Below are 14,776 nucleotides of genomic sequence, written 5' to 3' on the forward strand. Positions count from 1 at the left end.
ACTGGGTCTAACTCGTGAATGCACAGTACCATAGCTGCCAAGGTTTCTGATTGCTAACGTGTGACATTTTCATAATTGAAGTGTAATTATGAGTGACATTCAACGACTATGAGTGACACTTTCTCGCAAGCAAAATAAAGCAATGAAGAAGTGCAAAACATTTAAATAACAGACATTACACCCATTTGGGCAATGAAAAACTCAGATCTTGAAAGTGCTGTAAAGTGGTAGAAATGGAAGGGCACTAACCTAGTAAAAAGCAGTAGCTCACAGATAATCCTCATAAAATACAGTTTTGTGAACGTGTGGTTCATGTTCTTTCTTTCCTTCCTTCTCCCCTTTTATCCTCTTTGTTGCTTTTTCCCTCCTTCCCTCCTTCCCATTGTCACATTTTTCATTTTCGTCTCTAGTAAACTTTTTCTTTCTCTTTCCTCACTCAAAAGTAAACAGTGGTAAAACGGGTTAGCCATGTGGCATCATTTGGGATCAAAGCGTGCATGATGTTATTTCCGCTACCCCAGACGTTTGGACTGACACTTTATAAGTCTAACTAGTTCCTCTGTATGCTAATAGCACCAAGAGGCCTTATTGATCCAGAGCCCCTGTGCAGGCGTCTCTGGAGGGCGAAAGGGCGCAGTAAGCTGCCATCGACCCTGGCTGACTTTAGCACCCCGTTCAGGACACAAGCACAGCTGTCCACGTGAAGCTATTAATGTATATAATTGGTCTAGCTACTGCCAGACAAGGTGATCAGGAAGGTGCAGCTAAACCTGCTCGAGCAATGTACTGTAAAAAAAATAAACGTCTCTGGAGCGTCCAGGCAAGGAAGCACTTTCCTGGCTCCATTCATTAATTTTATTGCCCCTTTTCTGCAGGCTTGGCCACGGTGCCCTGCCCCACTTTAAGTAGAGATAGGTCAGTTGCCCTCACTGCCTGCACCCTTCGACCGCTGGTGTGTGAAAGCTGCCGCCTGATACGCTCTAATTAGGTTTTGCAAGGTACAGGTGATGGCGATTGTGCATTTAAACTTGGAGCGCAGCAAATAAAACAAAATGCTGCACAACCATTCAACGTGCCCCCAAACAGCCCCCACTTTTGTGTAATATCGGTGAAAACACCGTCCTGTGCATAAGACCCAGGAAGGCCTGCAGGCAGCCAAAATAAACAAAGCAGAAACCACTGACCCGCACAGTATCTGGCCTCTCGGAACTCCGGCACTGCAGTGCCGGCTGGGGTAATACCGCGCAATCAGCACAGCGCGACTACCCTTCAGCCCCCTAAGCACAGTTATTCGACTGGAGTACTGTCTTGGAATATTTGTTGCACAGTCTCCTTCCCTGGCATTTGCAATTTGGGGCGGCGGTGACTCGGCAGCGCCCGAGGCCACTCAGGTGCCTGGTGCCATGCTGTTGAATGATGCTGCCCGTGAGAATTACGGTACTCCAGCTGTGTTTTTATTACACAGCGAGCCAGAGCAGTGTAACCAGATTGGTGTCACCCCATGATGGGGTGACACCCGGTGCGGCCCGCACCCCCCCTAGTGACGCCGCTGAGTACACATACAAAGTGGCAAAAGTTTTTTAATTCAACTAATTATAGTGTTTTGTACTGCAAGGCTATGCTTCTGTACAAAAGTTAAGCTAGACTCACAAAGACACACCTTTGCACTATGGTATACAGTTATGTGTGTGGCACAAGGCAGTTAAATTGTGCACCAGAGCTTGGGGAGAGCTCAGCAAAGCTTGATCTTAGTAGACATGGCATAGTCATGGCCTCTCCCGTTGATGCAATGCAGCACAGTAACTGTGGTTGGTGAAGCTTTAAACAACTTCCTTGAAGTTGGGTGAAATTGGCAAACATTTCACTTTTACCCAGTTGGCTGAGTATACCACTTTTGTCCAACTTTGATTTCAGCAGAAACCACGTGATGTAAGAAATGCTAAAATTAATCTCAACCACCGGCGATCAATTTTGCCTGCATTACAGACCATCCTTTTCTTCCGCTGTGCCTCTATAGACAGAGACCTGCTTTATTCCTGCTTCAATATGAGCAGTCCAGCTCATACTGCTAGGCCAAAGCTTCTTCGGTGGGAACACAAGCAACCTTATATCAGTTTCGGCCTAGTAGGTCTCATTAGTAAGGTTTAGCTTAAGACCAATGGCACAGTGAGCGCAAGACCCACGTCTCAAAATGTACCTAGCTGACTAGGCTTAAGAAGGCCAAAACTGGACTGGGGTTGCTTGTATTCCCTTCTAGAGGGATCCTTGTCTGGCAGCTTGGGGTGGACTTTTCCAATGCGGAGCAGGGTCGATAGGGATTTCCATATGCAGGCCTCGAATCGCACAGTGGGTGATAAATGATGGGTTGGTGTGCTACCCAAAGCGATTGGCAGTGGTTAGGCTATTTGCAAGCACTCCTACTATCACATTTTGCGTGCATGATGTAACAACTTGAATTGTTACCTAATCTTGCAGTGCAAAATCAAAAAAAGTCTGCAAAATAATTTATCATAAAATCTTTTTTCAGATAATAGTCTTCCTCCGTGTTTTTGCAGAATTTTTCAAAACGTTATCAGAGGTCGTCTGACGCGTTCTTCATTTTCAAGCTGTTCACACTGTGTAGTTCACAAAGTTGTAAAAGAGTCAAAATGTTGGAGGTGATGAGCATTTGCAACGTCGCACAAACGTAATTAAGTTTACTTGCTGCACTTTCCTAATGTCTTTCTTTGTCTCTGTCATTGGTTTGCAGATTGTGGTTGGATGTGAGGCCAATTCGTGTGGTGACCAGCATTCGGTGATGCTTGAATACACCAAGGAGTCCAGGTAGCTTTACTTTCAGTTCACATCATACCCAAGCGCACAAGAATCACTGGGAAATATAAATGGTAGAAAATATAAGGGTGGGAATAAACCATGGAGATGTGTGTAATGGTAGAGCATATACCATGGCCCAGTGGGAATATTTCGTAGACAATTATGATATATACACTTTCGTGTCAAGTCTCGCCATCTACCAAAATTATCTTCCACTGGACCTAGCCTGGGTGGCACGAGTTGGAAGAAGGATGTTTTGTCCAACATTTGTGAACTTCACAGAAACAAATGCAAGATACACTTGATTGTGATTATTTTCATAAGTGTCATCATATTCGATATTTTTAACTGCATGTCAAATGGCATTTTCATCCTAAAATGCACTAAAGTTTGCTTCTGCTTCTGTTTGGGCCTGAGACTACGAACGTTCTGATGTCTTTGTATAGTGTACAGTGCGGCTGGCCTCTCAGTAGCAAACCCTGCTATCATGTCGACAGGACAAACTACTACGCTTTTTGATAAATTCAGGGTCGCTGTCTGGCTGGCTTGGAGACACATTTCCTTTTAGATATGCAGGATTCTTTCTGTCTCCACACTTGATGATTGTGCTGCTAGCGTTTGTATAAATAAGAGAAACAGCAAGTAGTGCCTGCTGTTTAGTGTTAACTCTTGTGTTGCCTTTCATTTTGATTGTTGACGCACGTCACATGTGCTTGTTGCAGGACCGACTCATGGCATCTTGTCCAGACGCAGTGCCTTCCATCCTCTTCAAACAGTATCGGCTGCTCCCCCTTCCAGTTCCACGAGGCCACCATCTACAACTCGGTCAACAGCTCGGCCTGGAAGCGAGTGACCATCCAGCTCCCCGACCACGTCTCGTCAAGGTACCCACTGCGTGTCATACAGAGGGGGGAACGTCCCTTGAGTGGTTTAGGAAACAAGTCAAACTGAAGGTGTTGCTGCAAGTGTGCACTGACCAAATGAAGGTTCATTGATGCAGGAAACACACAGTTAGACCGGGAATGCTGAGTGGGTGTAAGGATAATCTGTACAGAGTATGAGATGTTACATGTCTTCAGCAGTGACCACAGGAAAGCCAACCATGGTTAGTCATATGAAGCAAATTCGAACTCCATCATGAAAGACACTTCTTAAACAAAGAAAATGCAGCCTCTCTCTAGAGATAGGCTCGTGGTGTCTTCTAAGGAGCCAATTACCGCAACTCTGTACCTTGGTTACTAGCGGTTCAGTAAGCACATCACTAACACCAAACCTGCTTCCTCTCTTACACCTGGATGAATGGCACACAACAAATGTCATTTCCACGCCTGCCTTTACCATGCGTCCATTCCAGCTCAATTTTGCCTTCATGCAAGTCTTTACTACGCATATGCCTTTACTACACATGCCTTTACAATGAAATAGGAAGTATATATATATATATATATATATATATATATATATATATATATATATATATATATATATATTACCTACTGGCGGTAGCCAGTAGGTATATATAGTTAGGACCTAGTTTCCATAGGAAATCCCCAACATTCTATTGGGAATAACTTTGGCGCTGGTTGATGAATCTTCGCAAATTTCTCAAAGAAGATGGCTCGCTCCGCTCCTCTCCTTCCCTGAAAGTTTGGGGGGGATTAGTCAAGTAGGGCTGAGAAAAAAGGGGGGTCCCAAAACGTGTTTTCCCCATGTTAATTTCCAAAGGACCGTTAGACTCGGCTACAGCTTGAACCGCTGAAGGGAATTACACCAAACTTGTCAAAATAGTAGTGTCTGGTACGCAGATCACGCTTTTGGTAAAATAGTGTAAATCCCTCCAGTGGTTCCTGAGAAAATTAAAAGAGAAACAAATTATATATCTATAAGCCCGCACCGTGCGCGCACCCCCACGATTTTTCCCCCAAAAAATTTGGGGGGGGGCTTGGGGGGCTTCTGTCTTTTATTTTTGTCTGTTTTATTTGAATTTCGAGGGTGCCCACCCCTCGTTTTACCCCCGAGATCACCACCGCGGCCCGAGCCGCCTCATGATGGCCGCCGCCGCCGCCTGGTTGTGGCCGGGGCCGGGAGGAGTTGGTTTCCGCTTCCCCCTGCCTGGGGGAAGCCTTCGATGTTTCCGCCCGGTCTCCCGTGCCGAGGGGGAGACCGGGTGATGCTGCCGGTTGGTTTCCGCTTCCCCCTGCCTGGGGGAAGCCTTCGATGTTTCCGCCCGGTCTCCCGTGCCGAGGGGGAGACCGGGTGATGCTGCCGGTTGGTTTCCACTTCCCCCTGCCTGGGGGAAGCCTTCGATATTTCCGCCCGGTCTCCCGTGCCAAGGGGGAGACCGGGTGATGCTGCTAATTTACACAACAAACTGCATGCCATGATTGATTGAAAAAAAAACTGCTACAGACTGCCAACCAGATGCAGAGTCTAGTAACTTTATTTCTTATTTTTAATGTCTTAGTTTGACTCTTCAGCTTAAAATGGGAATAAAAATATTGTTGACGTTATTAAAAACTAGTCAACTGACACCGCATGGTGGTGAGGTCGCTGTAAATTGACTGTCGTTCCGTGGAAAAGACCAGAACGTCAAAAGAACTCTGAAACCGCTCTTAATTTTTTTTTTTTTGCCCAAAACTAACAGTCTTGTTAAATCAATTTAGCGATTAATTAATTAATTATTCTTAATTAGTAGAAGACGAATGCCTGCTGCGAGTGTTATTCGTCTGGCTCATGGATGACGGACAACAGTGGACCAAAGTGGCTCGCGGCCGTGGTGTGTCACAAACGCAATGTTCTTGTTTATTTCAGACGTTAACTGTTCTGACCTTTCCAAGACTGTGTTTTTCGTTAAATTAGCCACCTGTCGGCGCCTCCGCAGGAGCCTTAATGAAAGCAGTATGGCTACAGCGGGCACACTGCTGATGGTTCACTGGTCACAAAATCATGTATGCAGGCTGCAGAGATATTTTAGTTCTTCGTGAACTCCCCCCTTTCATTGCACCCGAAATACACTTCAGACATTATCTGCATTTTACGTTTCAAAATACTAGCCTAATGACGTCAAAGCAGTAATTGTTTATGCGTAAGCCACTTGTCCATCTAATTACAAGGGAAATTGAATTGTAATGAACTTGATGCAGCCAAGCAGCAGCCCACACTTTTGGTATTGTTATTATTAAGTAGCATAGGTGAAGCCCATAATCTGCCAATTGGATTGGCGCCGCAGAGCTTTTCGGTAGCCTGGGATATGGCTTTCCAAACTTTTCCATCACACACCACAGGCCTGGTGTGTGGTCGGTAGGCTACGTATGTCAATTTTAATGAGTTGTTTGGTTTTTGGGTGGATTACCGAAAGGTTGTACCAAGCTACATATGGTGTGGTTAATCGTTTCCAGGCAACTGTATCCGTGCAGTAGGATGCCTTTATAGCCAGTTAATAGCATATCCAGGTAGAATTGGGGGTATGTTTAGAGTTCTGTCTTAATGTATACTGTTTATAGTTTTATGATATATCTTGGTGGGCACTGAAGTTGTGGGTACGTTAACACTCAAATACATGGCAAGTGTGTGCTGTTTTGTGAGATTTAAACAAACACATACCTGTATAATGTTCTCTGGTTGACGTTATGAGTTTTTATGGTAAATGCTTGTTAAACTTTCTACAATGTACATAAAACTTGGAAATTAGGTCTAAGTAAAAAACATAGCTTTTAAAAAACCAATGAAATTCACTGAAAAAACCATAGGTTATAGACTATATATAGTTAGGAATTAGCCCTTAAAAAACCTTGGAAATTCACTGAAAAAACCGTAGGTTTTAGGCCTTATATAGTTAGGAATTAACATATAAAAAACCATTGAAATTCCTCCTATATAGTTAGCTGGACATTTTATTGATATAAAACCAATGAAATTCCACATATAGTTAGTTGCACTAACTATATATTTCGCGCATCCGCAATCCAATGCTGATGATGTCACATATTACATCATTCATGACATGGTCAGTGACATCACTGATGACATCCCTAATGACAGCTAATTTAACATCAATGATCACACCACTGATGATATACTTCATGTGATAATACAATGCACCTCCTTACACTTTAATATAACCTCTGTTACACCTAGTGTAAAATACAGAGTATCATTTTTGAAACTATTGACACACCAATACCATTTACTACATACGCACTCAATTATTGCTACGTCTACATGCACATTCCTTAATTCACCCATAAGGTCACTCGTACATACAGTCACTCATCATTACAACACTATCATATGCACTCATACACTGCCACTCATCCATGGAGTTACTCACACACCTAGTCAGTCCTGTAAAGAATCAATCACACTTTGATTTTTTCATCTATACAGTTAAACACAGAACAGCTTACATTTTTACAGATATACTAACACATAGTTACTCACTTATACAATCAAATTCTTCATCCATACTCTTATACATCCACTCATTCTTCAATATGTAAAACATATTTAAACTTTACAAAAACACACAGACACTGGATAATGTCATCAGTGATGTCATTTGAGATGTCATCAGTGATGTCATCAGTGATGTCACTGACCATGTCATGAATGATGTAATATGTGACATCATCAGCATTGGATTGCGGATGCGCGAAATATATAGTTAGTGCAACTAACTATATGTGGAATTTCATTGGTTTTATATCGATAAAATGTCCAGCTAACTATATAGGAGGAATTTCAATGGTTTTTTATATGTTAATTCCTAACTATATAAGGCCTAAAACCTATGGTTTTTTCAGTGAATATATATATATATATATATATATATATATATATATATTTATATATATCCTTAATCAACCCCTAAATTCACCCACTCCTAAACCCTAAACCCTTACCACCCAAATACCTTTACCCACCCTAAACCCTGAAAAGGCATGAGTGATAAAGGCATATGTGTGGTAAAGACTTTCATGGCGAAGGTATTGCGTGGTAATGGACATGTGGTAAAAACATTGCGTGATTAAGAATGCGTTATAAAGGATGTCTCCCATTACACCCGTCCTTTCCCATGAACTTGACAATGGTCAGCCTTCAAGCCTTATTCCTCCCAGATCTCCCTGACATACTCAACTCCTTCAAAACCACTTCTTATATAGATGATGTCATACCCTCAATCTTCATCAAATCTCTCGCTGGGAACTGTCTCTTACTTCAACTCACCATTGTCGGTGCCTCCCTCACTCAAGACATCTTCCTAGAAGCTCATAAGACAGGCGATATCCTCCTACTCCTAAAGAAACCTACACTGCAACACGATGACCTTGCAACTACCGGCCCATCGCTCACATATTGTTCATCTGCAAGATCATTGAAAAAGCATTCTATGTTCGTCTCTAAGATAACAATAAGGATAACCATCTCCTGTATAACTCCCAGTCTGGCTTCAGATCACGCTGCAGCATGTAGACTGCTAACTTACTGATTGTAGACAAGGCCCTCTTGACCACAGATGATGACCCCTGCCTCCTGATATTACTGGACTTCTTAGCGTCCCTTCGACTCTGTCAGCCATCTCACCCTCATACGCTTCCTGCAGCAAATCCTTCACTGGTTTGCTAACCTTTCCAACAGACACTAGTTTGTTCATATGGGCACCTCCAGGTCACAAAAAAATAACTGAGTAGTCCCCCAGGGTTCTATTCTGTCTCTTATCATCTTCAAGCTTTACAATGGAGCCACTTGGTACTCTATTCACTGATAACCACATCAAAATTCACCAATATGCCGATAATACACAACTGAAAGTCTGCTCTGATTCAGACATCCAACTCCTCAAGCACTGCTTTCTGTTCATCCAACACTGGAAGTCCATCTACCTGAAGCTCATCCCAATCAAGACAGAATTCCTGTAAAGAAAGAAACAGTACAAACCTGGCTCAATAACTTGTACCTTGATGGCTTTGAACCCCTACTGTCGCCAAATGCCAAGTTACTTAGATTTACTGGGGATACCAACCTCACCCAAAAGAAAGATTGCAAAATAAATGACAGCCTGATACCAGCTCTCTCTTCTAAAGAAAGTCAAACTGTTTGTTCCAGAAAGAGACTCCAGAACTGTTGGTCAAGCCCTTGTACTCTTGCAGCTGGCTGGTGGCAACGCCCTGCTCCATGGCCTTCCAGGCTCCACATTGCACCCCTTCAGGACATCCTATATGCCAGAGCATGTCTCATCCGAGGCCTATAGAAATTTGATCACATCACCACATCCTGCTGGAACTCCATTGACACCCTTTCCCATCCCACTCCATCTTCAAAACCAGCTGCATCATTGATAACGCCATCCCAACCAGCACCCCTGTTCATTATCTGAACAAGCTCACAGTCTCTGGTGGCTCGTAGTACTCCCCCAGCCAGGACAACATTAGACCGCAGAACGAAGTGTAAAAAAGGAAACAACAAGACACCAGACTTTTTCCATCTAGGTATCTAGGAGTTGTATTGACATTCGTTGTATGCATCATGACTGCCCCAAAACTGCACCAATTTAGGAAAGAGATGAAGACTCACCTCATGAAGGCGCACTACATCACAATGCATTAGACATCCACAACCCAGCTTCTTCTCCTATGACTTATTGACTTTATGCTTGTCTTTGGCAATGTAGCGCACTGTAAAAATACCCAATGTATACATGCATGCATACACAGCTATGCACCTTTTTCTGAATGCAATTGTGCTTCATTTAGTTCATGCATTCACCTGGAAACTCTCTGAAATTCTTCAACTTAGTTCATGAGCTGTAGACAGAATGGCTTAGACGCACAAAGCAACAACCACAGCTCTGGCTTTCCGATCTATGCTGTCTGTAGCCCATGCCATAACTTGTACAATGACTAAGTTATTCCATGCACACATAGACATGCTGATTTCGTTCAGGTGCAGAGCTCCATACCTGGCTTGTGCTCCGTGCTCATGATATGCTCCAGGGCCCAACTTACAGTTTGGGTGCGCTGCCCCGTTTGCGCTGCACCGCGTGCCACAGACCAGAAGTGTGTACCTGAGCACACAAAATGCATTATTTTAGTCCTGCCCTTTGAACTGTGCATTAGTGAAAGGCAGATAGACTGTTTTAAGCCACCAGTTTACCATTCACTGCTGATAAAACTACAACAAAACGCTTAGGGAAAGAGTAGAGAACTAAACAAGCATATTAAAAGTAGATCGTTTGTTAGACCACACTAGTTGGAGATGAACAGGGTAAACACATGTAAAGGACATGGAAAATGTATATCTTTGTAGGGGTCTTCAGGTTTCCAGGGGTTGCATTGATAAGAATGAACTATAAAGTTTTCCTTATTGCAGGTTCCAGTAGCCTACAATTATAGCACCTTTTGAATTAGCGGCCACTGGATTAGTCACCTAGCTGTTGTTTGTTTTAGTACAAAGTCAGACCTGCATTGTGTAGCTATCAGATTTCCTCATGCTATATTGTGAATAAGAGATCTTTCTGGGTACTGAAATTGTGTTTTCTCGGACTCTCGTTCCACTCTTACTCTCTACTTCTCCCCATTCCCACTCTCTCATCCCCAACTCTTTCTGTATGTATATATATGTTTTTTCACTGAAAAAAACAGAGGTTAATGGGACCTTATAGTTAGGTGAAAAAGTCAGTTAAAACTTGCAGTTTTAAACAACATACAAAGCCACTGAAATTCACTAGATATATTTAGCTCAAGTAACTCTAACTCGTGTCCTAATGTAACTATAACTCGCGTCCCTGCCATGCACAGTTTTCTCATCAATAATTTCATTGCAAATGTTGCAGTGGTATTATCAATGATGTCACAGAAGATGTCATGAGTGATAAGTAATGTAATAAGTGGGGCAATTAGCAGTGCATGGCATGGATGCAGAATGGGAAAAATGTGTTACGGTGCTCTCCCTTTTTCTCAGGCCCCCACTTGATGGATCCCCCCCAAAAACTTTCCAATAAGGTGTTAATGTGGAAGAACATTTTTTTCGAACATTTTGTGAAGATTTGTCAAATGGCGCAAAAGTTATTAGGAAAACCAAACATAGTTTTCCTATGGAAACGTGGTCCTAACTATAATTATCCAGCAGCCACTGGGTAATATATATATATGTATGTGTGTGTATATATATATATATATATATATATATATATATATATATATATATATATATATATGTATGTATGTATATATATATATATATATATATATATATATATATATATATATATATATATATATATATATATATATATATAACCTACTGGCGTTCGCCAGTAGGTATATATAGTTAGGATTATTTGTCTATGGAACTTTTGAAAATTCTATGTCTAATAACTTTGGCGTTTGTGGACGGAATCGGCTGAAATTTTCAAAAAAATGGCACATTTTGTTTCTGAGCAGCCCTTGAAAATTTGGGGGGGTTTCCTCAAGGGGGGGCCGAGAAAAAAGGGGGGTCCCAAAACGCGTTTTTCCCATGTTAATTTCCATAGGGCGGTTGGCCTCACTTTTAGCTCGAACGGCTGAATGGATTTGCACAAAACTTGGCAAAATTGTAGGGACTGTTAGCCCGATGTGCCTTTGCTAGGTCTCAATATATGTGCTCCAGTGGATTTTGAGAAATTAACGTTCAAAACAAGATATATATCTGTAACAGCGCTCCGGGCTGCGCTCCGGTCCGCTTACTTTTCGCGAAACGGAACTTTGCGATGCGAAGCTGATTGGCTCCCCGGTGTCTGTCAACATTCTAAACAGTCCGGAGCGGCCGCCATCTTATCTCTCGGTAGGATCGAGAGAGAAGAAGAGGTGAAAAACGAAGGGGGAATTTAATGAAAGGGGCAAGGTATACCCCTCTTGACCCCCTAGGAATGTTGTTGGGGTTATTAAAGGGTCCCGTGGGGAAAATAAAAAAAATATATTTTTCACGGTAGAAGCGCTTCCCGGGCCGCGAACTGGGCCGCAAACTGGTAGCGAAACGGGAATTCGCCATTTTGTGCTTCGTTTTAATTAAATTACTAGGTATAAGGGGGTGCGGGAGACGTATCCAAATCCCTTATGTTTTCTGAGGGTGGCTGAGGAGGCTCATATATGTTGATATATGTCTTCCAGCGGCTGTGCGTGCGCCATCTTGTCTCTCGGTAGGATCGAGAGAGAAGAAGAGGTGAAAAACGAAGGGGGAATTTAATGAAAGGGGGCAAGGTATTCCCCTCTTGACCCCCTAGGAATGATGTTGGGGTTATTAAAGGGTCCCGTGGGGAAAAATATTGATTTTTCACGGTAGAAGCGCTTCCCGGGCCGCAAACTGGTAGCGAAACGGGAATTCGCCATTTTGTGTTTTGTTTTAATTAAATTACTAGGTATAAGGGGGTGCGGGAGACGTATCCTGATCCCTTATGTTTTCTGAGGGTGGCTGAGGAGGCTCATATATGTTGATACATGTCTTCCAGCGGCTGTGCGTGAGCTTTTTATTTTTTTTGCTGCGTGACGTCTGTTAACGTTCGATTCGATGGAAATCAGGAAGTGTTGACCGCCAATTTGTCAGTGCGATAAAATATTTTGTTATAAATGAATCCTTATTGATAAACATTGTCTGCGCCATCTTGCCTTTTTTCCAATGCCACAATTTTGTCGTGCACGGCAGCCATTTAAGATGGCAGGCCGGTCCCAGGCTATCACCTAGCCCTGCGGATGTACTTTATGGCCCCAGCTGTAGAGAATCCAGACATGCCAACCCTCCCGATTCAGGCGTGAGACTACTTATTTCAGTGCTAGTCTCCCGCCTCCCGATTTCTGCAAGCAAAAACCCGGGGGCATATTACCAACAACAAGCGATCTTTTTTGTCTCTAACTTGTTTAGAGACAAAAATTATCGTCGCACATCGGCGATTTTTATCGCAGATAAACCTTGCTATTAGCAAGGTTTATCGCAAATGCGATAAAAAACGGCCGCAATGCATGAATATCGCTGAAAAGTCAGCGATATTCATGCATTATCGAGCAAATGCTCTTAGCCATGTTATCCACCTCCCATTGGATAACATGGCTAAGAACTGCTCAGGGCAGGTGTTAGCTTTTGGAGATATTCGCGCTTAGCGCGAATATCTCCAAAAGTTGGTAATAGGAGATAGCGATGTTAGGGACTGTTTCCAGTCGCTAACATCTTGGCACGCCCACTTTGCATGTCATTAGTGATAAATATCACTGACATGCAAAGCGGGCCCAAGATGGTCGCTATCTCCTTTTAGCTGTCACTAACTGGTGTTAGCGACAGCTTGGTAATAGGGAGATAATTTTATCTCCGCTTTCTTGGCTTTTAAAGCCAAAAAAGCGGAGATAAACCCCCTTGATAATATGCCCCACGATTCCTCGGGGGTTTCAGGTGACAGGGCTTGGTATTGTGTTACGTGGTAATTCTTCCAGGAAACGTCAGAGGGTCGATGCAGGGGTTCTAGAAGGGGTGATAAACCATTTAAGCCTCATGAACAAGCGCATGGTCTTTTAAAGATCTGTGAAGTACTCGGGGCGGCGGTGTGTGTGTGTCCTCTTTCAGGAGCGGGCGGGGGGGGGGGGGGGGGGGGCACTGCCAGCAACTTGCCAGGCCAGGCAGTGTTCAACACTTGCATCACCCTTTCTCTGCCTGCTATTGCGCTCCATGCTTCGGAAAGGTAAGAAAAAGAACGTGCATTTGAGTTTGAAATGTCCGATCCTGTAGCAGTACACTTGCAAAGCCCACACATGACAATAACCCGATTCAAGGCCCCATTCACCCGATTTTTTAAAAATATATAGCACTCCAACAAAGTAGGATTATAAAACTTTATTAACTTTTAAATATAACGAACGCAACAAAAACTGTAAATACATTTAAACATTTTTTAACAAAAAAAAACAACAATGGTCAGAAGCTGTCTTTTGTGCGAATAGTCCCAAGGCAGCACAACGTGCTGAGTTCTGGACGGCACCCAGGTGATGTCACCTGGGTGCCGCACTGGTGTTTGGTTTCCTACAATGCAGCTCAGAAAAACAGCGTGGGGCGTCCCGGGTGGTGCGGGGGAGGCCTCGTCAGTAGCGGTCTGTTGTGCGAATAGTCCCAAGGCAGCAGAACGCGCTGAGATGTGGATGGCACCCAGGTGATGTCCAGTAAACTGCTGCACTGGTTTTGGTATCCTACAATGCTGCTCCGAAAATTGGCGTGGGGCGGCCCGGGGGGGGCGTGGGGGAGGCGGCGTGAACGGGCCTCCCCAGGTTGCGGCCATCCAGCTGAGTTGCGCCCGCTCTTGCGGCTACAGCGTCTCGCTCACCATGTTGTTGACTTCCGCCCACTCTTGCAGTGCAGCGATAGGCGGCTGCCACAGGACTCTTAAAATGGCGGACGGCTCTTCGGTTTTGGGCCTGGTCCACTAAAATGGCCCTGGGACACCTTGGAACTCGGACGCTTGCCTGCTAGGGCTTGGGCTCCATTCTCGAAAGCGTCCCCTCAGCCGTGAAGATTCTACAAAAGTCTTGGGGGCCCTCGACTCCTGCAGGCTTCCGGTGGGGAGCGGCTGCCATGATTGCTCGCGGAATGACCACGACGGAGCCACGAGATGGTGGTGCTCTCATGCTGACGCCAGCTTCAGTCTGAATCATCCAGAAACAAGGTGGGGCTTTCATCGTTTGGGAAAAAAAAATGTTCTAAACCAATGAAAAGTGTTATTTTTAGGTCATATGACCAAGCCTTCCATCTTTAGGAAACCAAAAGTAAAATGAACCAATGAAAAGTTTTACAAACAAGTCACATGACCTGTTATGCGGCATAGGGCTACAAAAAGCGTAGAAAATCCGTTGGCACGTGAGGCGGCGTCAGTAGCGGACCGATGTGCGAATAGGCCGAAGGCAGCACAACGCGCCGAGATCCGGATGGCACCGAGTTAGTGTCCAGCAAG

At 43.9% G+C, this 14,776-nt stretch overlaps 1 protein-coding gene across 1 annotated transcript in view; it reads left to right on the top strand.

Moving 5' to 3' along the window:
- RELN (reelin) overlaps positions 1–14,776 on the top strand; it is a 1,675,658-nt gene that overhangs the window by 1,565,416 nt on the left and 95,466 nt on the right. The window contains exons 58-59 of the mRNA XM_086967429.1: positions 2,750–2,823; positions 3,537–3,698. Coding sequence (XP_086823555.1) covers positions 2,750–2,823; positions 3,537–3,698 — 236 coding nt within the window. The remainder of the gene's footprint in view (positions 1–2,749; positions 2,824–3,536; positions 3,699–14,776) is intronic.

This window comes from Lissotriton vulgaris, chromosome 1_1, assembly GCF_964263255.1.
Source record: "Lissotriton vulgaris chromosome 1_1, aLisVul1.2, whole genome shotgun sequence".
NCBI lineage: Eukaryota > Metazoa > Chordata > Amphibia > Caudata > Salamandridae > Lissotriton > Lissotriton vulgaris.